Source organism: Xiphophorus couchianus, chromosome 3 (assembly GCF_001444195.1).
Source record: "Xiphophorus couchianus chromosome 3, X_couchianus-1.0, whole genome shotgun sequence".
NCBI lineage: Eukaryota > Metazoa > Chordata > Actinopteri > Cyprinodontiformes > Poeciliidae > Xiphophorus > Xiphophorus couchianus.
The window spans coordinates 16,007,727-16,033,417 of NC_040230.1; the positions used below are offsets into that span (position 1 = coordinate 16,007,727).

The window sequence follows — 25,691 nt, forward strand, 5'->3', positions numbered from 1 at the left end:
GTACTATTGATAACAACAGCAGCAACAGCAACAATAATTGTATTATTATTATTATTATTATTATTATTATTATTATTATTATTATTATTATTATCAGTAGCAACAGCAAACATTCTTCGTATCACTTCTGAAAAAGAAATCACAAAAAGACAGTTATTTCTATTTTATAATAACAATATCAGAGAATTTCAACAACAAAGCATTTACATGTAAATGTATTTTATCTGTGAAACATCCAAAGAGAAAGAAAAAGCAGAAACAGAAACGGCATAAAAGCCACAACAAATTAATATCAAAATACACTACTACGGAATAAAAAGGTCAAATTAAGAATGTCTTATGATGAGAAAAACACAACTAAATAAAATCTCTTCTCAGTCATTTGAGATATAAAAATATTAAGTACAACTTAATTCTGCAACTACTGTTAATTATAATACTAATGATAATAATAAGAAGGAAAATATAAATTTGGAAGCAGACGTACTATTGATAGCAGCAACAGCAACAGCAACAATAATTTTTTAAAATTATTATTATTATTATTATTATTATATTAATAATAACAACAATAATTTTATCATAATATATACATAATATATATTAATTATTATATATGGATGGCAATTATTATTATTATTATTAATAATAATAATAATAACAATAATAATAATAATAATAATTTGGCTTATTTATTTATATTTTACATTTAGTTACATTAGATAGTTAATTACTATTTTTGTTTGCTTTGAATCGTACTTTGTTGATTTGCCCCGGATGTATTTACTGGGCCGGAAGTTTTTCTTCTCCCGTCCCCAAAGCGAGGAAGCTATGGCGGGGGACACCTCAACGGAGCTTCTTTTTCTCGATACATTTAAGCATCAAAGCGCTGAGGTAATTGTGACATTTGCATCTCAATTTCGTCCTTTGCATTTCCTTCAGAAAAGCACGCATGCAAAACTCATATCGATCTCATTTAGGACTTTTTGTGGAAAGGTGCTCAACTTTGAAGCTAACGATGCTAACTTGGCTAACATTAGCAGTTGTGTGTTTTTGCACATCTACCGGTCACAGTGGCTGTTCACAAAATACCTAATAAACTATGGTGGCAACACTTTCCTTATATGCAACATGAACAAAATAGTCTTTTATCTTCGAGTATTATATTTATTTTTCGTCTATACAGCCTGTAGTTTGTTTGCTGGTTACCTAACATGCTAATGCTACAGTACAATAAAGAGCTAATCGTGTTTAAATTAGATTATATTTTAGATGTCTGGTTTTTGTGATGCAGTGAATGACTGCTGTCATGTGTTCTGCAGCTAACCAACGTGGATGTGGTGCGGTTTCCTTGCGGGGTTTTGATCACAGAGGTTCGGGTGATTCCTCCAGGGATCAAAGCTCACAGTAACTTACCTGACAACAGAGCATTTGGGTAAGAGCTGCTGCTCCACAACAGCCACCGGCCGAATAATTACTTGTTTTTCCTGTTTTAAATGTATGTGGTATAATCAGTACCTTGCAGAAGTATCCCTCTAACGTTTTCCCTTTTTCAGTTTACAACCAAAAATGTCCATGGATTTCAATAGGATTTTATGAGGCGGACAACTGAACTTGAAAAGAAATAAAATGTGTCTTTGAAAGTCTTTCAAATAAATGTGTGTCATGCATTTGTTTTCAACCACTTCCCTTTAGCTGCCAATAATAGCTCACCTTTGTTTAATTTAATCTGAGTATAAATCCAGTAGTGCTATAAATGCCTCAGAGGTTTATTTTAGAGCAGTAGTGAAAAAACAGGATCAGCACTCTGGCCAGTTCGGGGTTAAAGCTAGGCAGAGGTCAAATGGTCAAGTCAGGTTTTAAGAGGTCCACCTGCGAACCTCTACATGTGTTTAAATCTTCACATCGCTCCAATTAAATCATCTGCAATTTGAAACTTGAAGTTGGCAGTATAATGCTGTGGTGATTCTTTTTCCAATCAGAAACTGAGACATTTAGTTAAAGTTGATAGAAATATAGACGAAGCTACATAAGATGCAATCCTGGAAGGAAATTCATTTGAGATTGTGAAAGCCTTGAAACTGACGCTCGTCTTTTAGCTGGAGGACCCTCAACATAAAGTCAGAGCTGCAACAGTACAGTTCAGATCAAAGCAGATTCACGTTAGAATGGTTCAGTCAAAGTCCAGACGTTGCAGAGAAGAACTGGTGAAACTTTCAGTCTCTATATATGCAAAGTTAGATCAGACATGGCGCAAGAGATGTATAGGAGGACATGAACATATGCAGATGTGTGAAATGAGAATCGTATAGGTTCTAATGTAGCTTTCTGCTGTATTAAATTACAAAATGTAAAAAAATGTTAAAGGGTTGTGAGTAGGGCGCCGGTCCACTGCAGATGTAGTTTCACTATTAAATATTCCCTATGGAAAAGTTTGAAGGTAATTGGCATGTTTGGGATGTGCTTGTATGCAAGAGAAAATGTGAGTAGGAATGTTGAGCTGTTTGTGATCTATTATAACCAAATGTAATAACTAAGTTCTTAAGAATGTGGAAACGTTAACAAATGGGGTTTGGCAGCTTTTAATAAAACTCTGGTATGGATATATGTAGTCACTTGTTTTTCTTGATATTTTCCGAAAGTAGTTTTGGAGGTTTTTGTATTTTGGCTAGTACCTTTGCCATAAATTGTGCTCCATCATTTTTTAACTTTAATAAGTTAAATGTTACTGTACATTATTTATTATGTCTATAGTAATAAAAGCAGAAAAGCCATTAAGTCAAATGTCAAGATGTTTAAGGATCAGCAGAAGCTGTCAGGGCAATACGTTTAGAGGTCCTAACTGTGTGGTTACTGTATTTGCAGGGAGACTTCACCTCACGCTTTTCAGTTGGAGCTGTTCTTCAACAATGTCACCAAACCCAACAGCCCCACCTTCCACAGGCTGGGCAGGTCAGGATTATTTCCACTCTCCCTTCTCTCATTTTGTCATTTTAAACCGTCTCGTACTTATTATCTGCATTTCCCGATCGCTTAGATGGAAGAGTCTGTCCCACCTGTAGAACCAGTCACTGCAGCGTGTGGGACTGGTTTTCTTAGGACTGTTGTGCACCCATCCTTAGTACCGTGTCTTTGTTTCCTGCGTTGGGTAACTGGTCTGTCCAGAAACCCAACCCCAGACACAATTATTTGAAAGTGACACAAAAATGTGAAGGTCTCATTGAAGCGAGAGGTGAAAAGGAATGTTTTTGTCTTTCAGTTTTATTCTGGCTGCGTAATAACCAAGGTGTGCACAGCAGCTCTGGAGCGTAAACATGCATGTAGAGTTGCCTTTTTGTAAAGCTTACTGACACACACCCGCGTTATTATATGTCCTGGGAACTTCAGCAGGACAGGTTTGACTAATCTCTATGACTACTGTAGAAATATCGCTTCGGTATCCTAAGCAGTTGCGACTGGGATGTTTTTAAATAAACATTTCTTGGACTGTGACTCATACTTCCCATTATTATTATAATCACATACAAGATTTTTCTTCTTAGAATGTAGTTCTGTTGTGATCAGTTCATACAAAAACTATCTCTTCTTCACTTCTGAGGAAGTGTGTTAGATGTCATAATATGACAACGCTGAGTGAAATTACCATGGTTTCGTACTCTTTACACAAAAATATCAATAAAGGTAAAGCTCTTCAGTTCTGGTCTTTAAAGGTGCCAGTTAAAAGTATTTCCCTGCTCCAGTCTGTCTGACTGAGGTGATTTTATAACCCTCTGTAGCATTTACCTGAGCATACTGTATGAAGTCAGTATGTTTTTTTCCCCTTGTTGGCGTGTATTATCAATTAGGCAAATTAAAATGTGTTTCTGTGTTTTCTTTTTGTTATTTTGTTTTAATCATTCATGTTTCGGTTTTTATCCACAGTTTGGAATATGATGAAAACAAGTCCATAGTCTTCAGGCCCAGCGGAAAGGTAACAGATCAGTTATGCGCCGCATAATTTCTGTTCTCTGTGATTGATTTGTGAATAATGATTTGACGCTGTGCATGCAGGTGAACACAGATGGGCTGGTGCTTCGTGGATGGTACACCAGCCTGACTTTGGCGGTCTACGGCACCGCCGAGCGTCCTCACGGACACGACCACGGTTCGCCTCCTCCACCGCCACCGCCTCCCCCGCAACAGCCAACTGGGCTCAAGCGGATTATCAAACAAGGTGGAGCCACTAAGCCTCCTACTACTCTGATCTTTGCATCTACTTCCTGGAAGAATTTATTTTTCTGTTCTCTTAGGCTTGTATTTTTTTTTACATGCTAAATGTTTCTGTGTTTATGTTTTTGTTTTTAAAGAATGGGAAAAAGATGACCAGTATAATGGCAGCCCACCCAGACCAGCGCCCAGAGGGCCTCGTACTCCGCCTGGACCTCCACCCCCAGATGACGATGAGGAGGAGCAAGTCCCAATGGCAGGTTAGATCTGAGCTGCTGGATCAGTTTTATACATGTTGATTTAAAGTATGCAAGTGAATACTTTTGCAGAAGTTTAATATAAAAATATACACCATACTGCTTTCATTGAGCTTTTTTTTGCATTTATCACACTATTACAATACTACAATAATTATTGTATTAGTACTCTTTTGATGGATGACCAGCGACGCCGTCTTCTGGATGGTGGCCAAACTACAACACTAATTTTAATTTAATAAGCCATTAATCAACTATTCATTGTAAGTCGATTGATTTTTTTTTTTTGCATCTTTGCTATAGCCAAACTATATTTTGTGCCGTCTGGTTTTCAGTGGGCGTGGTCAAAGATGAACCGAGCCAGGGCCGTGACGACTACCTAGAAGCCGTTTCGCCTGAGCGATCGCTGCCCGCCGACGAGCCTTTCTCCGATGCCGAACAAGAGGAGGAAGGGGAAGAGGAGGAGGAAGAGGAAGAACAGGAGGAGGAAGAAGCACGGACCGAGGGGAGCGTTCCAGAGGAGGAAGAAGAAGAGGAGGAGGATGAGGGTGAGAACGAGGAGGAGGAGATGGAGGAAGGTAGGGGAGTTCTTGCGTGGGAGTGGGATAATCCACCATCCCAAATGGACACCCGGAACCCCGCTCTGCCAGTCTTTGGGCTCTGGGTCCGCTTTGTCGGACGCCGCTTCGGGGAAAGGTTCCGTTTGGGACTGAGCAACACCTTGAGTGTTTGCTCAGGCATGCTGCGTCCATCTGCAACCGCTGGATGGAGCATCGAGCTCCTTCGGGAAGGCTTGTTGGTTGACCTTTAGATGCAGCCGCGTGGAAGTCTTCCTGATGCTTCCTCTCAGTCGGGGCTGCGCATGTGCTTCAGTCGCATCATGCATGCTGAAACTAACCCTGCATGCTGGAGAGATGCTGCCATCAGAAAGTAGCTTCGTGAGTGTATGCAGCTGTGTTTGATAAAGGGACCAAGCCGTTTTTGTTGACCTCACTCATGTTTATAGAAACGTTTAATAGATTATTGCTGAACTTTTTGCCCGTCTTTTTGCCCAGGTGATGACGGCTATGAGCAGATTTCCAGTGATGAGGACGACTTGGACAACGGTAGCTTCAAGCTACCCACCTTCGACATCGACTACACGCCCGAAGACCTCGCCTCCGTCCCTACCGTCCAGTACGATCCATATGAACGAGAACTCAAACCGCTCGTCTACTTCACGCCGCCTTACAAGACTCGCTTCGACGCCCAGCTGGAGAAAACCAGCGTAGAGGAGCCCAGAGATGCTGGTGGGACAGAAGGAGCGGCTGGCGGAGAGGAGGCTGAGGCTGTCGCTCAACTAAAGGAGCTACTGGCTGGTAGCGGTGAGGAGAGAGACGCTCGATGGGTCACTGCTCTGGAGGAAGCTCCTGGACTCCTCAACAAAGGATTAGCTTATCTAATTAAACAAGGAGAAGCTGAGGAGCCTGTTCGCGTTTTAGTCCTGTGGGCTCTCCAGGCTCTGAGCATGGAGATCGCGCTCACGCAGCCGATTGCACTGAACCTCAGACAATTAAAAGCCGGTGCAAAGCTGGCGTCCTGCCTGGCCGAGTGTCCACAGGGCCTGGCGGAGCTGCTGCGCGAAGGCGCCCTGAACGTGTTGCTGGAGCTGCTGCATGCTGACCACGTCTCCTCCACCCTCAAGCTCAGCATCCTCAAAGCTCTGGACGCTCTCATCAGCGCCCCCGCAGGAGTCGAGGCGTTCCTGCAGGCTGGAAATTCAGAAAAGAGTGGCTATCAGGTTAGCATGGTCCTTAAAGTAGTTTCTGTGACTTTTTGAAACCATTTTTATTTGTTACTGATGAACACATGGAAAAGTAAAAGCTAAACATGCAACATCTTCTTTTCAAATTTCAAAGTCTAAAAATCCATCCATCTATACATGCTCTTTAGAAAGGGATCTAAGGGATCAAGGTGCTTGAAATCCTTGAAAATCCTTGAATTTCTATTAGGTATTTTTAAGATTTAGAAAGTGCCTGATTTCTGTCTAAAGTAATTGAAAGTGCTTAATATTGAAACTGCACAGTTTTGTACTAAAGTGCAAGCTGACATTTGATTTAAAACCTAAATTTGGAAAACAGAATTTACAGTTGAAACCAGATATTTTATATACCTAATACAAGGGTGCATTTTTTTTCTCACTTTCTGAAGTTAAATCAGGCTAAACGTTTCTTGTTTTGGGGTAGTTTGAATTAACAAAATTAATTAAAAAATAAAAAATTCCAGAACACTTAAAATATTTTTTACAGATTTTATTTTGTAACTTTCTTTGTACATTGTATTTTATTATTTTATTTGAGCAGGAACGTGATTTGTTTGAATCATTTCTTAATGACTCAATGACTTATTGATTTATGTAATTGAAGTAAACGTTTTTAAAAATATTTTATATGTTAAACATGTTATTGAAATTAAGAGATTTTTTTTGTTAATTTAGTTTTTTGTTCTCGGACCAGTCAGCTGTATAAGGTGTGTATGAGAGGAACATTTAAAAACATAACATTTAGTTTTATTTTAACTGGCTTGTCTCCACTGTAGACACATCACAAGACATTAATAACTAATAAATTATGCAATGATTGATTGGAGTTGTCTTTTTTTGGTTTATCTGTATTGCTTTGACTCCCATGTTGTGTTGCTGGAAAGGTTTAAAAACTCACCTTAAAATGTTTGAAATTGAATTTTACTGTGGGTAAAATGTACAAACCATTTTCAGATATTGCTGATGTAAATTGACATGTTTAAATGTCTGGAACAAAAAGTGTTTTGACATTAATGTTGATTTGCTTCTCAGCGTCTGGTGCAGCTGTTCCTGCGTGAGGAAACCGTCCGGGTGATAAATGCAGGCAACGCCATTTTACAGAAGAGCCACATGTATGAGGTGCTTATCAGCCTCCAACATGCAGCCGCTGCTTGGAGCGAACCACAACAGGTGACGGCACACACTCTGTCCAAAGAGTTCAAACAAATTTGAACTTTGTGGACATGTAGAAATAAATTTGTTCTTCAAATGTGTCTTTATACTTCCAGCTGAATCGATGTTGAGAAGTCAATTATTAAAGAAGTTGTCAAATTTAGAGTGTAATGTTTAGTAGCTGGTGGTTATCTCTGTCAGGAAATTAATGCTGGGATTAATTCTGTTTATATCTTTTATGCTTATTAAAATATTGAACATATTTTAAAACAAAATCTTTCCATATATTTTGCTGTTTTTTCTAAATCGCAGTTTTTGGCCCCAGCTTCAGTACTTTTAGATATTTTTTCCTTCAGTGGAATATATCACCAGAAATGCTGTAGTACCCCTGGTCCGCCAGTAGGTGGAGTCAAAGTTCATTATAACTACAATAATATTTCAAACAGAAAAAAGATCAGCATGCTAGGCTAAAGATTCACATAAAACATTTGTAGTTCATGTTTACTTTCACATAGTTTCATCAGTTTTATTTAAGATTCAGTTTGTTTTCAAAGTTCATTAATTGTTGGTTCTTTATTTATCCTTTTATTATCTTAAAAGTAGTCCATAATCAGATTTTTTTCTTATCTCTAACAGAAATTTTAACATTTTTGCAATTAAGCCCAATGAGTTGTTTTTTTTTTGTTCTCTTCAGCTTTAATCATTCACACAAAAAACTGCAGTTTCTCTAGGATTTTTACACTTTTCACTAATTGTTTTTATGGTTCAGCTACACTACATGTAGACCTTCCCATCTTTGGTTTAAAGACACCCGTGTTATTGTAGAGTCATGTTCAGAGAGACGTGTAGAGAGTAACATTGCTAATCAGATTAAACTTAACTCGTAACCACAAATTCTGAACCGAAAACGTCACAATTTGGTTAAAACTGATCGTACATAACTGACTCTGATCCTCAGGAGGAGATGGAGGATGCTGAGAGTCCCATGGAGGAGGAGCCTTCACTGAGCTCCACCCCCGTCAGCGAGGCCGAGCTCGAAAGGCTTGCTGGGGTTTTGGAAGAGCTTCATCACCTGCTGGAGACGGCCTCTCACTGCATGGTGCAGCCCCCTGGGAAAGCGTTCCCAACTACGGCCAGAATAACCGGACCGCCAGAGAGGGACAACCCTTACCCGACGCTGTACAGGTACAGACACCAGCTGCCAGAAACATCCCAGTGCTTATAGGTCCTGGAAATGCTTGAATTTCGATAAGGTTTGGAAAGTGCTTGATTTCAGTCTAAAGTTCTTGAAAGTGCTTGATATTCAAACTGCACAGTTTGTTAATAAAGTGTGATCTAACATTTGTTTAAAAGCCTACATTTCTAAAATGCTCTTTACAGTTGAAACCAGATATCTTATACACTGTATAAAAAGATAGTCTGAAGTTAAATCACACTAAACTTTCTTTGTTTTAAGTCAGTTGGAATTACAAAAATAATTTCTATTTGTGAAATGCCAGAAATATTAGCAAAAATTATTTTTGAAATTTAAACAAAAAAACTTTTTTGTATGTTGTGTTTTAGCAATTAATTTGACCAGTATGGTAAGGCTAAAACTATTTGTTTGGATCATTTCAATATGATGAATATTTATAATTCCTAATGGCTCAATGACTTATTGATCTGTTTTTTATATTTTATTTGGTAAAACAACTTTTTTTTTTTATTACTGTTTTGTTGTTGAAGACGTCAGGTGTATAAGGGTGTTTGTGTGAAAGATATTTGAAATAACCGGACATTATAAATATAATCTTGTTATACTTTAGTTTTATGTTGTCATTGCTGTAGAATGTACTGTTATTATTGATTGTTATTAATAACAGTAACAAATTATATATCATATGGCAATATGATATATAATCTGTGCAGCCCAATGACCTTGGGCTGCACTGTGGCGCAGTTGGTAGCACTGAAGCCTTGCAGCAAGGTCCTGGGTTCGATTCCCGGCCCAGGGTCTTTCTGCATGGAGTTTGGATGTTCTCCCTGTGCATGCGTGGGTTCTCTCCGGGTTCTCCGGCTTCCTCCCACAGTCCAAAAACATGACTGTCAAAAACATGACTAATTGGTTTCTCTAAATTGAAAAATAAGTGTGTGTATGCATGGTTGTTTGTCTCTGTGTTGCCCCACGACAGACTGGCGACCTGTCCAGGGTGTATCCCGCCTCTCGCCCGAAACGTTAGCTGGAGATAGACACCAGCACCTCCCGACCCCATTAAGGACAAGGGTGTTAGAAAATGGATGGATCTATAATAATGAACTTAAACATTTTTAGTTCATTTACATTGTTTTTATATCCAAAATGCTGGAAAAGTTGAAAACTTGAAAAAGTGCTTTAATTTTACCGAGGGGAAATGTGCATAAACTCTGTGGTAAGCTTCAAGATGATTTTTGGATAATCTGTGATATTTATTTACATCATCTTCAGGTACATGCACGCGTGTCATTTCCTGGAGAGCACAATTGTGGTTCTGTCAGCGGCCGTTGCAGTCGGACATGTCGGGGTCACTCAGGCCATCAAAGAGCTCCTCCGCTTCCTGTCGCTCACTCAGTCCGGTCTGCTCTACCTCGTGGCCCAGGCCGCGCCCACAAATCTCCTGCTGCGTCTGCTGGCGTCGGTGGCAGAGTCTGAGGGCGAGGAGAGCCTGCCAGCAGCAGGGGAGGGGCCCCTGACGGGGCCGGGCTTCGGCGAAGAAGGCTTTTGCTTGTGGCTGATGCAGGCTCTCCACGCTCTGCAGGGCGTATCCGAACTCATGAGCCATGTGGCTGCAGGGGGGGAAGGAGGGGTGGCCTTGGAGGAAGGGGACAACTCTGAGGTCCTGGGCACGCTCCATGCTCTGTACCTGATGACGTTCACCCAGACGGGCCGCAGCGCCGTGGCTCACGTTCTGAGCCTGGAGAGCAACCTGTCCTGCCTCGTCAGCCTGCTGCAGCACCACAGCAAGGAGACACAGGGGTACGGCTGCGTTCGCTTCAAAGAGGCACCAATCAGGCGTCAGAATCCACCAGGTTATCCTTGATTAGACTCAGATCAGCTGTATGGGCTGCAACTGATGATTATTTCAGTAATCGATGAATCAATTATAGTGACGATTAATTAACAAATAATTAGCACATTCTGCAAATATTCCCATTTAGCCACTCAAGCTTATTTTCTACAATTTTTGTAGACAATAGTGTAGAAATTGTGTGTAGATATTTGAAAAATTCAAATACAATTTTTTAGATAATAAAATAACAAAACCTTACCTAGTATTTTTTGTCTAATTTCTAGTGAAAATATCTTAGTTTTGCTTTATTTCAAGTTTGCTATCTTACAAGTATTTTTTTAGCTAGATATAAAAGCTTGTTTTAAGTAAATAATTCCTTGACACTGATGAAAAAGTTCTTCTATTGGCAGATTATTTAACTTATAACAAGACATTTTTCCCACATTATAAGTAAATTTTTCTGCCAATAGAACAAGTACTTTTTCATCAATGTTAAGGAATTATTTACTTAAAACAAACCTCTATATCTTACAGAAAAGTCACTTTTAACTTAGGTTGTCTTATTTCAAGTGTAATAAGATGTGTGCAGTCGAAACTGGACTCTTTAATAGTTCTGGTTAGATCTATTCAACCAGAACTATTCTGGTTGAATAGTTGACAAATAAGTTTTTCTAAAATTTTAAGTGCAGTATATATATCCTTTTGGTTCAGTTTTGAATTAATTACTGCCCTGACTGTGTTGTTATTTTCAGTAAATAAATTTTTAAAAGTCTGTATACAGTTAAGGATTATTTGATTACTAACTTAGTTGACAATTATTTCAGTCATCGATTAATCTCAATTAATCCAGTTAACCGTTTCATCTCTACAGCTGATCAAATACTGCAATATCTGATTTTGTTAAATATATTAAATCTTAAAACTCTCACAGGTTTTGGTCTTAAACACATCAACCACTCTGATGCAACAAACAAATAAAACAAAATTTAAGACCTAAATCAGGGTGATGTTGTAATACCTTAGTGTTATATTGGATTTGAAAATAAGATGTCAGCAAAAAAACCTGCAGCACCGTTTCTGTGTTTTGAGTTCTCAGAAAAGGAAAAATCAAAATGGGTCTCAATTGAAATCCTCAGGTCAGACCTTAAAGAAATCTAGACATTGGTATCAGCCTGATTGGTGCATCACTGCTTTACTTATAATTATAATTGTTTCTTTGAGTCCTTTTAGGTTTAACTTTTCTTGTCTGTTTTTCCTTTTAGTGAGACCAAATCTCGTAAAGCAGTGACGTATAACTACGCTTGTATGTTGGTATTAATGTTGGCGCAGACGTCTAATGAGCTGCGGATGATGGAGCAATATGCTGCTCCGCTGCTCACTGTGGCCAAGGCGGATGACACGAATGCCAAGCTGCAGGGTAAGTATGTCACATATATACAGTAATCTACTGTTAAAGAAGGTTTTTAGTGTATGATTATGTGTGTTTTTATGTTCTGTAGAGCTTAGTAAATGGTTGGAGCCTCTGGAGAAACTTCGCTTTGAGATCAGCAGCATTCCGACTCTCATCAACTACATCAAGCAGGTAAAAGCTTCCACATCAGTGCAACTTTCCTTGAAGACGTTTTTATTGTTTTAATTTGTTTTGAAGGTTTTTTTATCTTGTAAAAAAGTACAAAAGTACATAATTTTACTTACAGCATCCGAAAAATGTCTTGTTAAAAGTCAAATAATCATCCAGTGGAACTAGTATCGCATTTAATCGACATTAAGGAATTATTGACTTAAAACAAGCTCCAATATCTTGCTAGAAAGTTATTTGTAAGTTTGTCTTGTTTCAAGTGTGCTAAGATATTTACACTAGAAACTTGACCAAAAATACTTGGTAAGATTTTGTGTTTTTGCAGTGAAAGCATTCAAACAAGAGCTGTTTTCAGATTGCAATGTATTTAGTTGGGATTTTATGTGACTGAAAAATACTAAGGAGAGCATAATTACATATTTGAAGACAAAGAAAAACACAATTTTAATTTTTTATTTTTTTTGCAAATAACATCTTGAAAGTGTGGCCACCATTTATATGCAGACGTCTTTTTTTATGACACTCCCAAATAAAATCCAGTGCACCTTAAGAGAAAACTGTTTCACAATAAATACCTCGCTTATGTCAAACCTGAACGGTTTTTGTTAGTTCACTCTTTTATTTTCAATAATTGAATGAAACAATTCAGAAACTGCATATTGGTTAAAGAAGTGTGAATTCTCATAAATATCCTGTTTGTTTGATGTCAGAATGTGGAAAATGTGTTGAACATTGAGGGAACTGGGCTGGTCACTGCTCTGAGAGTTCTCTATCACATCGCCTGTCCGCCTCCTGCTGTTGAAGGTAAAAAAAAAAACTAGAAATGTTTTAATTATTGAAAGGAGGAAAAGTCTCAAACAAGTTAATCTACTTTTATGTTTTGTTGGTGTTGTTTGTCAGCAGAGTGAGCTCACTTGTCACCTCCATTCTGCAGGTCAGCAGAGGGATCTGAAGTGGAGCCTCGCAGGCGTCCAGCTGTTCTCCGGCGAGGGTCTGGACACGTGCGTGCGCATCCTCCAGAAGCTGTGCGGCGTGCTGCTGCAGCCGTGGCGCGTTCACGGGCACATGGGTCCGACGCCGCAGCGCTGCATGATCCTGAGCGTGTGCATCAGCACGCTCAGGCTGCTGCGCACCATGCTGACGGAGCTGCTCCGCGGCGGGGCCTTTCAGTTCAGAGACACACGCGTGGCCAACGTTCTGGTGACGCTCCACATGATGGTGTGCTCCATTCCGGCTTCTGGGCGTCTGGATGGGGAGGAGATGAGAGTGCAAGCGCTCATCGTGGATGTGCTGCTCACCTTCACGCAGGGCGTCAGCGAAGAGGTGAACACAAGTTTCACACAAGAAGTGAGAACTTCCTGTTGGTCAGTTTGTTGAGACGAGCGTTCATGTCTGCAGGTCACTCACACAGAGGAGACTCTGGCCAGTAACACCTGGTCTCTGATGCTCAAGGAAGTCTTGAATTCCCTTTTAAAAGCTCCTGAAGGTTTGTTCTCTGGCCTGACGCTGCTCTCTGAACTCCTGCCTCTTCCTCTGCCGATGCAGAGCACTCAGGTGACTCACTGACCTCTTCGTCACCCGCTGCTTTCATCACACGCCTGCTAACGTCCTGATGTCTACCTCCACAGGCGTTATCAGTCCAAGATGTTGCTATCGCCTTAAACACCAGGAAGCTGTGGAGCATGCACATCCGGGTCCAGTGGAAAGTTCTGTCGGAGGTGCTGAGGTGTGTGTGCTCCACCAGCTGCCCGCCTCTCCTGACCATGCTGAGGAGGGTCTGCGTCCAGCTGGCTGACCTGTCCTCGCCCACCGCAACGCTCGTCATGAAGACGGTGTTGGAGCTGCTGTCTGAGGAGCTGCAGCTGTGAGTGACATTTATGTTTGGCTTACGTTCATTTTAGAGGAACCTTGTTGTAGGTAAAGATTTTTTTTCCAAAAGTCTTTTCAAATTGTTATCTGAAAAGTGTGGCATGTATTTGTATTCAGCCTCAGTTGCTCGGAGGAACCTCGATGAAAATCCGGTGTAACCAGTTCCCTTCAGAAGTAGAAGTCACCCAATTAGGGTTCATGCAGGTGCTTGAAATTCTTGAAAATACTTCAATTCCAATTAGATATTTTCAAGGTTTTGAAAGTGGCTGATATTTAAGCTGCCCAGTTTTTATAAGTTAAGCAATGTTATTGAAGTTGGAGGATTTCCATCCATCCATCCATCTTCTTCCGCTTATCCGAGGTCGGGTCGCGGGGGTAGCAGCTTCAGTTGGAGGATTTGTTTTTGTTAAATTAGAGTTTTGTCTGTAGGTGAGGAAATACTCCAAAACACTTGCAGCTGTAATTGCAGCAAAAACTGATACTACAAAGTTTTGACTTGGGAGGAGCCGAGTATAAATTCAAGCCACACTTCTCAGATTTTTATTTAAAAAATCTTTTGAAAACATTGCATTGTTTTACTTTCACTTCCCAATTACGCTCTGTTGTGTGTTAATCTAGGACAGAAATGTAATATAGTGAAAAGGTTTAAGACATTTTCAATGTATTGCTGGGCCTCAGGAGATATTTTTGATTTATGCTGTAAAAGTATGTCAATACCTGCGATTTACTACCTAAAGGGTCGAGGGGAAAAGTGTTTGCTGGGGGCAAGTCCTGCGTCTGCTGTCGCTGCTGGATGCTCTGGTGTCGCAGAGGGCTTGTAAGAGCTCCACCCTTCACCTGCTGTCCGGCTCCGTCTCTGGAGACGAACAGGTTGCAGACCTGTTTCCTCTGCTTCTGTCTCTGCTGGTGCCCCCAGCTGGCCACTCGCTGCAACAGCAACAGTGCAGTGTGTTAGTGGGGACAATACTGCAGTCCCTGTGTGACCAGGTAGGAGGAGCTCCTCTGGAAAGAAAATAGTTTTCTTTAAGTTAAACTCCCTTCAAATTTCCATCGCTTGTTTTTATCAGGACATTTCTCTGGTGGTGGCGCCACCCAGTGAGGGCTGCGTGTCGGAGGCTGAGCAGCTGGCTAATGCACTTCCAGGCCGAGACATGATGTCTTCGGTGTGTAATTCCCTGTTGGAGGTTTTAGGGAATAAAGAGGCCAGCATCCCTCTGCTTCTCACCTGCATCAGGACATTGACTTTCCTCACAGAGCACGACTACGGAATCTACCACCTCAAAGTGTAAATGTCAAAGTTTCCCTCTGGCTTTTCGTTTAATCTATTCTTCAGGCTTTGGCATCGTCTTAGATTCATGTTCTCTTCTTTAATTTCCTTCAGCACTTTGAGGAAACATGGTCCAGAGGTTTGCTCGCTGCTGAAGAGGCTGGTGGTTTCCTTCAACAAGGACTCAACGGATCTGATTTCAGCTCTGCTTGACTTTCTGAGGCAAATCCTAAACACGGAAACAACGGTAAATTCACCTTAAATAACAGCAGAGTGAGACCAGCAATGAAAATGTAATCACTCTGGGGGCAAAGAGCTGAATTTTCTAGAGCAGACATTAGATCACTCAAATGAATCATCTGGTAACTGAATGTCGCAAACTGCAAAAATATGAAATCTTACAAAGTATTTTTAGCCTAGTTGCAAATATCTTTGTACATTTAAAAAAAAAAAACAAAGTTACAAGTAAGTTTCCATTAAGATATAGGATCTTATTTTAGATTTAAAAAATGTCTTAATATAGATGAAAGTTCCACTCTCAGATTAGAATAGAATAGAATAGAATATACTTTATTGATCCCCAAGGGGAAATTGCTTATTTGTTGTAAGCTCCTCCATCTTTGGTAATAAATGCAAAGTTTGTAAAATTAAAGATTAAGATTTAAGATTATTTCACTTATTCCCAATTTTATAAATGAGATAATATTTTAAATATCCAAAATTAAACAGAGCGACCAAAAACAATGCATAAAACAGAAATAAAAACCACTTTCAACCAAAACCATAAATAAAATAAATTTCGATGCCTCTGTGAACAGAATTTTGCGTATAAAATAATAATCAGAATGGAAATATTTTTAATTTATTATGCAATTAATTGATTAATTGCCTAATTGTGTCAAACACTGTCAAGGCATCCTCTATATCTGCTGGTATTTACAGGCTGTTGATGCTTTAGCTTAACTTTCCTATTAAAAAAAATATATTTTAGGAAACAAAAAAAACATCTTGAAATTCAGACATATTTGCAGTAATCAGTCTGAATTGTGAACTTTCATTTGTTTCCAGTGTGCAGAGGAAGGCCAGGGCTCCAGTGAGGAACCTGCCTGTGTTGCTTCACGCTTGTTGTCGAGCTCAGAGATGAAATCTCTGCTGCAGTTTGAAGACTCAGAGTCACACCCGCTAATGGCCTTAGAGAAGCTAATTACGGTACGCATGATGCGCCGCTGTGCAGGTGTGTCTTTATGAAGCTTGGCGTGGACTTAATGTGCAAGTTTTCTTGCTTGTTTGTGTTCAGAAATTATGTAAAGAAGACGATTCACTGGAAACCATGATGGAGAACGTGATTGTCCTGAAGCAGACGCTGGAGACGGCCACAGAAAGTCCTCCGCCGTCAGAAACCGAACCCGTTCTGCCCGCACCCGAAACGCTGGCAGCCCAGTTCAACCACAGGTCGGCCTCTTGAGCTGTGTTCATAACCATGAAAAAACTGACTCACAAAATGATAAATAAGATGAAAATAATCTTATTTAGCAGTAAAGATCCTGTGCCTTGATTTCTCCTGCAGGACAGTGTTTATTCTGTCAGAAGCTCTGGATGAGCAGCTCAAAGCTCTCTGGTTCTCTCCTTTCCAAACTGATGACATAGAAACAGATCTAGACATGGTGAGTTTGAAAGTGGTTCAAGATTTGAAGGTTAGATTTGAATCATTGGTTGAAATGATTCAAATCTAACATGAGACCCAATTGTGGATTTGTAAGCCTTCACCATTAGTTCAAAGGCTTTTCTCCTTATTCTTCTACATTTTGTTGCATCCCTCTGTTTTTATTGATGAGAAACAATTAGGACTGCAACTAACAATTATTTTAGGAATCGATTATTCTGATAATCAGATAAAAAAAATGGGCATATTTTACCTATTTTTCATTTAAGCCTTTTTTATACAACACTAGAAATGCATTGATGCCCAAATAAACAAATAATTCGGTTCCTTTCTTGAATAAGAAAATAAAGGTTATATTTCCTTAAATGCAATTACAGCCTTCTTTTAGTGAATTTTAGCTGAGTGAAGCTGAAACTATACCACTTGAGGGGTTTTCACTAAAACATGTTTACAGACAAAGCTGTTTTTTTTTTTATCTCAAATGCAAAATGTATAAATATTTTGTAAGGTTTTGGCTTAATTACTGTTGGGAATATGTCGTTTTTCATCAATTGGCCTTTTTGAGTCTGTGTACTATAGTTAAGTAATGTATTACTGAATTGATGATTATTTCAATAATGGATTAATCACTATTATTCCGGTTAATAGCTTCAGCCATTGAAACAATTTTACACAAGTATTTAGGCGACTGTACTCTCTCAGGGACATAAATATTAAAGAATCCAGCATGTACAATGTATTCTTTACAGTTTTTCTGTTTAATCTTAAGTGACATAAACATGTCTCCCATCTGGTTTCATTCGTCTGTTTCTGAACCTTGCTTCAGGTGAAGGTGGATCTGGTGGGCTTGGCTCAGGAGTGCTGTCCAGAGCTGGATCTGAAGGCTGAGCTGGAGCGCTCCTTCCTCTCTGAGCCGTCCTCTCCCGGTCACACGAAGGTCACCAAAGGTTTCCGACTGGGCAAACACAAACACGAGACGTTCATCACATCCAGGTGCAGCACTGGCGGAGCCTCAGGTGTGGCTGATTCCGTATCTTTACAGGAAGTCTTAAATCAACGCTTTCTGTGCTTCCCTCTGCAGCGGTAAATCCGACTACATTGAACCTGCTAAAAGAGCCCACATCCTGCCGGCGCCCCGCAGCCGTGGAGGTCGAGGAGGGTTTGGTCAGAACGTCGCCCGGCCCCATGATATTTTCCGGCTGCGCAAACAGAACACTTCCCGCCCTCCCAGTATGCATGTGGACGACTTTGTGGCAGCAGAGTTTAAAGACATTGCTAACCCACTTGGGATTCTGCCTCCCAAACGTCTGCCAAAAAGCACTCCCAAGCCCCCCACCAGAGGGCTGTTTACTGGCAACAGAGGCAGAGCGGCCTTTCACAGCCAAACTCGCTTTTTCACCCCACCGCAGCCTAAAGGTGTTCTGCTCTCAGGTGACGTGTTTATCTGTTTTAACTCTGAAGGTTGTACTTCTTTAGCTGAAACAGTAGAAGGTAACGAACGCCCATTTCTGGTGCTACAGGTAACTACGCTCGGAGAGAGGGAGGCCGGGGGTTGTCATGGAGCGGCCAGGTTCCTGCTGTGACCCACAGAGGAACCTACAGTGAACCCCGCGGAGGCCAGAGCAACTTCGCCCGAGGGCCTCTGCCTTCCCGACAGCTGCCTGCGAGTACGTTCACTGCAAAAACACATTTCTACACAAGCGTCTCAGCTAATTAGAACATCATTAAGTTATTTTAACAGTAAAAAACATTTATTGTATAGATTTAAGATACTGAAATACTATACTTTTAATTTACATTTAGGAGACAGATATTCTAGGTTTATGCTTCCTTCTGCTCTTTTTCTTTCATGATTTCATTTTGTTGTTACATGAACTATTTATATTTATTGCGTGAATGAAATAAATAAAAACTTTTTTTTTTAATAAAAAGTTTTAATTCATTGTACCATTTATTCGAACAAGGTTAAAAAGTAATACATGCATATCTTAATTAGGGAACCCACACCAATAGACTGATATGTTTGTAAAGTCATTCAATTAAGGGTTTATTAGATTCAAATTAGTTCCAATCGATTAATAGGGTACACTGAGACATTTCAGTGTTGTAGTTTGACTGCCATCCAGACGAGGGCGCCGCTGGTCGTCTTTAACGGAGCCAGTTGAACTTGATACAGGAATTAACGATGGTGGCCATACTAAAATGGGGAAGATAAACGGTCAAACTGTATTCATGCTTATGGTTCAAACGTAGTCCGCTTTGGGAGGCAAAATGTTTGTTTTGAAACATAAACTCTGGAGAAGCTCCTTAAGTTCCACGTTAAAAGCGCTCATTCACCACATTGCTCTAAGACCCATTTGTTTTTGTTTTTTTAATGTTCTGCCCTACAGGTGCTTATCGGTTGGCCATTCGGGATCGAGCCCCACGGGGCCGCGGAGGTACGGGACTGTCGTGGCTTGGTGCAGGGGGAGGCGCCGGCGCCGCAGGAGGAGGAGGAGGACGGGGCTCTCAAGGGAGCAAATTCAGTGGTGGGGGAGGCAGTGGAGGTGGGAGGGGCAGACATGTGCGCTCTTTCACCAGGTAGATCCACCTGGGTAGTGACTTCAGCCTCGTGGGCTACAAATGGACCAATCAGGATTCATGTCTTGGCTTTGGTGTCACAATGACTTCGTTGAGATGTTTTTTGTTTTGTTACAGAATAAAGGTGGCAGTGACTGAGTGTGTGTTTTATTAAAAATAAAAACTAATAAACTGGCTGAGACTGAACAAAATAAAATTTTCAGAAGCACTTATTTACAATTTTGTCCAGTTCAAGCTTGTAACGTGAAAAACAAAGAGATAAAAATGACTTGACACTGAAGGAGAATTAGAAATCAAAGCTGAAAAGATTGTATTGAAATCCATCCTCGGAAAACAAAAAATGTGAATGGTTTTATTTAAATTACCGTATAAGTCACATTTTTAAAATCCTCATTTGTTAGTCAACAGAAATCTGGCAAAAACATTTCCATTCAATCTGCTTTGGCACAAAAACTGAAAAAAGGATTGTGCGATTGCAGCTGGCAGGAACGAAGCTTTTGTATGCAAATGGACAAATTTAACCATTAAACACAAAAGATGAGAATACAAGGTTATCATGGACTGAAGAGAAATTATGAATTGATGGATATTTGAAGATGAATAAACTGCTTTGGACAATAAAAGTGGGAATAAAATTGTATTCCTTGTATTTCATAAGAGATCTTGAAACATAAACAGGTATGTGCATTTCATTCAGCTTTATTTGACTAATTTCCTCTAAATGCTCGTGAAAGCATTGGCTACAAACTCATATGTCTGTCTGGATGCTGGATTAACATGGATTAAGCTCACTCCTTTCCTGAGATGACTCTCGTAGTACAACTGAATAAATACTAATGAACATTCCTAGGTAATTTATAAACCAAACAATGAATCGTTCTCAATATTGTTCCATAAGTTCATAATTGTTTTCTTATAATGAATAACCAATGATTTTCTATATAATCCAAATATAGTTTTACTCAAACTGAAAAATACATCTGTTGTAATGTGATTAATTCATCACATTTTAAACTTTTTTTTTAACCAAATCTTTACATTTTGACATGATTAATAATTTGTTTAACTTAAAATAAACTGAATAAATTGTTCCAACTTCCAGTCCCTGTTGGAATAGAGGTATGAAGACAGTAACAATATGTCAAAAGTAAATAGTTTTGTTTTTTAGCCAATAATTTATCAAAACTAGTGTTCAGTACAAAAACAGTGTAGTTTGATTTCTATATCATTGCTGGAACTTGCAAATAAAAAAGATAAATTATAGATGGAGCCATCTTCAGTTCTAGTGGGTTCAGATGACTGTCACCTCGCGGCTCTTCTTCTTGATGCAGTCCAGGGTCAGACTCCGGGTGCCGCCCTTACGGACTCCTTCCCCAAGCTGAGGTGAAGCGGGAGGGCCTGCAGCACAGGGAGCCTGAGCTGAGTGCAGAGACAGGCAGGAGGCGTGCAATGAGGCCTCCCTCTGCTGGTGTCGAGGTGGCTCTGTGTGAACTTCCCAGGTGGATGATTGCTGGTCTCTTGCATCCCTGGCTGCCTGCTCAGCGGGAAGCTGACTTCTGGTCAGCTGGATGTCTCTGAGTAGCTCCAGCAGCTCTCTCTTCTCCAGCTCTGCCTCTGCCAGTTCCTGCCTCCTCAGACGCTCTGCTCCCAGCAGAGCACGCATGTCGCACATCACACGGGACAACTGACCCTGCAGAAAAAAAAATCATCCTATCAGACACATTTGTGACAGCTGTGAATAAATCACTCTGCTTCAAAAAGAACCATCTCAACCTGAAACCGAGAAATAAGAGAGAAATCTCTGTCTATGTACTTTAATTAATGTTAGGGATGCAAACAATTAATTAATAAACGATTACTATTCGATTAATGGTTTATTCAATTAAAATTTGTTCCAATCGATTAACCAATAACGTCCACCTAGATTCCTTCTTTTAGTGCTGTAGTTTGGCCTCCATCCAGCAGAGGGAGCCGCTGGCCATCATTATGCTACAGAAACAAAGATGGCGGGGCCATACCACAACGGTAAAGAGAAACTGTCAAAACAATCCGGTGTGGATTCACTGTATGCTGCTCTGTTTTCTAATATAAACACTCAACAAACTCCTTACGTTTAACCTCAATGGCGCTCATTCAGCTCTGCTGCGTAGTGGAGCTGCGTTTATATCTCATGAAAAAATTACTGATGTACAAAGGCAAGAGTGTGATGACGGGAAAGGCATAAAAATTGTAACATGATTGGGGGGAAAACACTGCCAATAAGCAATGTTCATTTTGAGGCCTGAGATAAAGAACTTGAAACGTAAAACTTTAAAAGCAAAGTTTTAAGATTCCTTCAAGAGCAACCATAGACAATACTTCCCTGTTCATGGGGGATCGTTTCACATATGTTTTTCCATTTCATCTTTTTCTATTCAGAAACCTAATATGTTCCTGTTTTGTTATATTCTATAAATATGTCTAAATTTAATAATGTAAGAAAACCTAAATCTTCAGTTTATTCAGCCTAATCCTGCCAATAGACAATGTTAAAAATTGTATTGTTTTTTTTGTTTTTCAATTCAGCACATTCCAAATTTTTTATCCCTTCATGGAAAGACGGTCAACTCTCTTGATCCAAGAGAAGATTCAGGTTCTTAAGAAAATAGCCGCTTATAAATTAATTATTAGTCAATCGATAAGATCAATCAACTTTAGGTTAATCAGTAACTTGAATCCTTAACTCTTGTGTACTTCAGTATTTCACCTTGAGCTCCTCCACTTCACTCTTCAGCTGCGACTCTTTCTGCACCATGTGTCTCCTCTGGGAGTCCAGCCGAGACTCCATCTCTCGTCTCACCTCCTCCACCTTGCACAGCATCTCCGCCCTGCCAAAAACAAACAAACAAACAAAAAAAAAAACCCAAAGTGACAAGATCAGAAGGGACACTGAAGTGTAGTTGTGATGTGACAAAATGTGGAAAAGGTCTGGGGCGAGGACACAAACCTCATCATGTCCACTTCCAAGCGCAGCTCTGCCACACAGTTGTGCTGTGATTGATCGATGGAGTGAAGAGTGTGACCACAGCCGTTGGGACACTCTCTGCTGCGGAAGTTGCATTCGGACAGGTGGGCCTCCAAACCTCGCCTCTCCACCTGCACCGGACAACCTGAGAGGAGAACGCCACCGAAATCCCCAGTAAATCCCCAGTTGCATGAAGACTTTGTAACATATCTGACGTTTTGTTGCATTTTAAGGGTTGAGTTTTGTTTGCAGACAAGAGTTGGAAGAAAGGCCTATAGTAGCAAGAATAAACAAAAAAGCAGAAAGTGTGAAGCTGTCGAATAATGATCCCTTTGTCAGTCTATCTCTGCTTTACTTATCTGTATTTAATGATCATTTTGTAATATCTACTAGAAAATCAAAAATGTGCTTTCTTTTTTATGTGATCAGTTTTGATCTTAAGTGTACATATTCATCATGGGCATTTATATCTTTATTTTGGATTTTTAATGACCCATCTGAGCCAAATAAATCATCAACATGTGAATTTATCAAACTATCAACATCACATCAACAAATTTTAAAACTAAAACCTCATGGAGAGGTTGGGAATTAGTGACTAAAATTTTGAATAAAGCAAATATTTTAAAGCTCAAAACAAGATTTGTTCATTTGCAAACTTTAAATGAGAAGAAATAGAGCAACCAAAATACGTTTCATCTTTCAGAGATCCACTTAACACTATTTTGAAGAAAGATTTGTCAATTTCTGAAACATGGTGAGCGTTGACAAAAAAAGAAAAGCAAGCTAAAGATGGAAGAACTTCTAAAATCTTGTAACAAGACCAGGAGTAATACTTTACTGGATGTAGAAGAAAATAATTTATGCAAATTTCTCAGTTTCAACCACTTAAATAGTAAAATGCTTGTGATAAGCATCTAGTTATTTTAAAATCTACAAACTCCACAGCAATCAGACAGCAGCAGAAATAGCTGATGCAATTTTCATAGCACTGAAAAAAAAAAAAAAAAGTCACACTGCATGTTCACACTTTATCACTGTACCTACCACAACGGTAGCAAATATACTCTCCACCTGAAAATGACATGTTCACAGTGACATCATGGGTTAAAAAGTACATATTTTATATGCATTCCGGCTTATCAAATAAATATAGATCCCAGAAAAACTTTGTGTGTGGTCTCTGGGGGGGTTCAGCGCCATGACAACAGATGAGCCACCTGTTGTTCAGATGGTGGTTTCACGTTACCTTTGTTGCCTACACTTCCATGACGATAACCACTTAACTTTACAGTACATATACATAAATTGAAATAATAAAAAAATTCCCCAGCACATGCCTGGCCTCAGCTAAGAAGTGTTTTCTTACCTGTGTTGGAACAGGCTATGAAGGCAAACTCGCACTCATCCTCATGTGAGTGGAGGCTCTCCAGGGAGCAGACCACCTCACACCCCTGCCCTGCGTTTACACAGCGGATCTGCAGCCGGTTCAGGTCGTTACGCATGTACCTGCCATTAAACAAGCAGAACCTCCCAGATATGCACGACCCTAAACAGTTTAAACTCAGTGAGAGATTTGGAGTGAAGGGTGGGCTGCAGGGACCCACCTGTACAGTGGTCTGAGACTGCTCACATCCAGGGGCAGCCTGTCTTCAGGACAGGAGTGGTGATGGAGCAGCCAGCTGCTGATGCAGGCACTGCAATAAGCATGTTCGCATGGCGCCTGGAGGGGGCGCTCTAGCACGTCTCGACACACACAACAGAGCAGACCCTCATTGACGTAGCCCACAAACCTCTCCAGATCAAAGCCCATCCTGCAGCTTCAGAGGTCACTCAGGTTATGCACTGCAACAACAACAACAAAAAAAAACTGTGAAGAAAATCCACTCATGTTTCTTCTCTCACAAAAACACTCTCCTACCTGAAAGATTAATCTTAACTTCATCCAACTCTTCCTTCTTCCTCCCTTCTTTGGTTTTTGACTTTACATGCACCTGCACAGGTAACCTTCCCTGTTCTCTTGTTGCTGCATGCTTTCCTCCTTCATCCCCTCTCTTCACTCCATGCAGATCCAGGTGAGGGTCTCCTTTCCTGCAAAGCCCTCCCCTGCCTTTTGAGCGTGCGTCTCTGCGGGGAGGTATCCCTGACAACGGCCAGACAGCTGTTAGATGAGATCAGATGAGGCAGAATTACAGCAACAGAAACTAAGTCAAGAAGAGAGAAATGGATGCAGGACGTCTCACTTACTGCCTAAGAATTAAAGCAGTGTTGGGACATAGCCATTAGAGATCATTGCCAGTTCTGTCTCTCTTTAATGACCTGCCGCGTCCCGAGGTTTCTCTCTTTCTGTCCGTCTCTGGATGTGGGATTAACATGGATTACACTCTCTCCCTCCCTGATTGGATTAAAGAGCACACAACATCAGATGTCACAAAACACACTAGGACAGGGATCAGAGGTCATCCCTCCTCTTATAGGTTAGACTCAGCAGAGAAAGAGTAAAAGAGCTACTGCACAAAATTGTGAAATAAGCCGTTTCTTACTTAAATCTATCTGAAATTTTAGAGAACCTAGCTGTATTGACAAAACACAAAATGCACTAGCATAGCTTCTATCCATGATAGAAAACGGTTTACAACTACAGAACTGGGCTAATGTGATGGTCCTTAAATAAAATGTTTAATTTTACAGTAAGAGGTTAATTTCCTTATAAACAACTGTATAATTATTATTCAAAATGTATAAAAGCTCAAGGCAGGATTTCACTAAATTATGAGAAAGTGAGCAAAAAAGGAAACAAATCAAAAATCAGTAGTGGTGCTGGTTTCCATTAAGCCTTTTGAGTTAATGTGTCTAGGGATTTGGATGTGAATTTTATTCTAAATTAAACATTGGTCCATCAGGCAATTAAAGTTCACAAAGAACCACCAGCAATAAATAAATAAAAATGTGTGAAAATTCCTGTGTAAGTCACCTGTTCACAGACACCATTACGCACGTTAAGGCAGTTTAGAGAGACCAAAAAACCCTAAACATTAAATGTCTTTGAGCAGCTGGAAAAAAATTAAGAATATCCACACATTCAAACTCCACAAAGCAAAGCACCGGCTGGGATTAAAGGACCATCTTGTACTAACTAAACAGTGCTAACTACTAGAGCGCTGGCAATCAGTGTATGTTTAATTTACATTTAAACACTTGCTATGTTGCCCACGGAAGTCTAATAAACAGTGGTGTGATGTAAACACGGATAGAATCGAAAGCGGACATATCAATTTTAAATATAT

General features: G+C 40.1%; 2 protein-coding genes across 3 annotated transcripts; one reads left to right on the forward strand and one right to left on the reverse strand.

Moving 5' to 3' along the window:
* The first annotated feature begins 754 nt into the window (after window positions 1–754).
* Window positions 755–19,538, forward strand: virma (vir like m6A methyltransferase associated). Of its 2 annotated transcripts, none has more exons than XM_028012731.1 (27): window positions 755–894; window positions 1,323–1,435; window positions 2,866–2,952; window positions 3,922–3,970; window positions 4,051–4,213; window positions 4,347–4,466; window positions 4,799–5,041; window positions 5,519–6,243; window positions 7,297–7,434; window positions 8,375–8,601; window positions 9,881–10,408; window positions 11,705–11,859; window positions 11,942–12,024; window positions 12,732–12,825; window positions 12,956–13,344; window positions 13,420–13,575; window positions 13,650–13,885; window positions 14,628–14,877; window positions 14,958–15,175; window positions 15,272–15,404; window positions 16,226–16,366; window positions 16,455–16,609; window positions 16,725–16,821; window positions 17,647–17,813; window positions 17,902–18,251; window positions 18,341–18,487; window positions 19,211–19,538. In XM_028012731.1, the coding sequence occupies exons 1-27, from the start codon at window positions 778–780 to the stop codon at window positions 19,402–19,404; spliced, it is 5,475 nt and encodes a 1,824-aa protein (XP_027868532.1). In that variant the 5' UTR covers window positions 755–777; the 3' UTR covers window positions 19,405–19,538. The 2 variants fall into 2 exon arrangements, with proteins under 2 accessions (XP_027868532.1, XP_027868533.1); XM_028012732.1 differs by having other exon boundaries at window positions 4,799–5,011.
* A 923-nt stretch (window positions 19,539–20,461) lies between these two features.
* On the reverse strand, window positions 20,462–25,246 carry rnf41l (ring finger protein 41, like). Its single transcript, XM_028012733.1, has 7 exons — window positions 24,652–25,246; window positions 24,326–24,565; window positions 24,012–24,249; window positions 23,774–23,913; window positions 22,387–22,549; window positions 22,147–22,267; window positions 20,462–21,090 (listed from the first exon to the last, which is right to left on the reverse strand). The coding sequence occupies exons 3-7, from the start codon at window positions 24,215–24,217 to the stop codon at window positions 20,692–20,694; spliced, it is 1,029 nt and encodes a 342-aa protein (XP_027868534.1). The 5' UTR covers window positions 24,218–24,249; window positions 24,326–24,565; window positions 24,652–25,246; the 3' UTR covers window positions 20,462–20,691.
* Window positions 25,247–25,691: the final 445 nt, after the last annotated feature.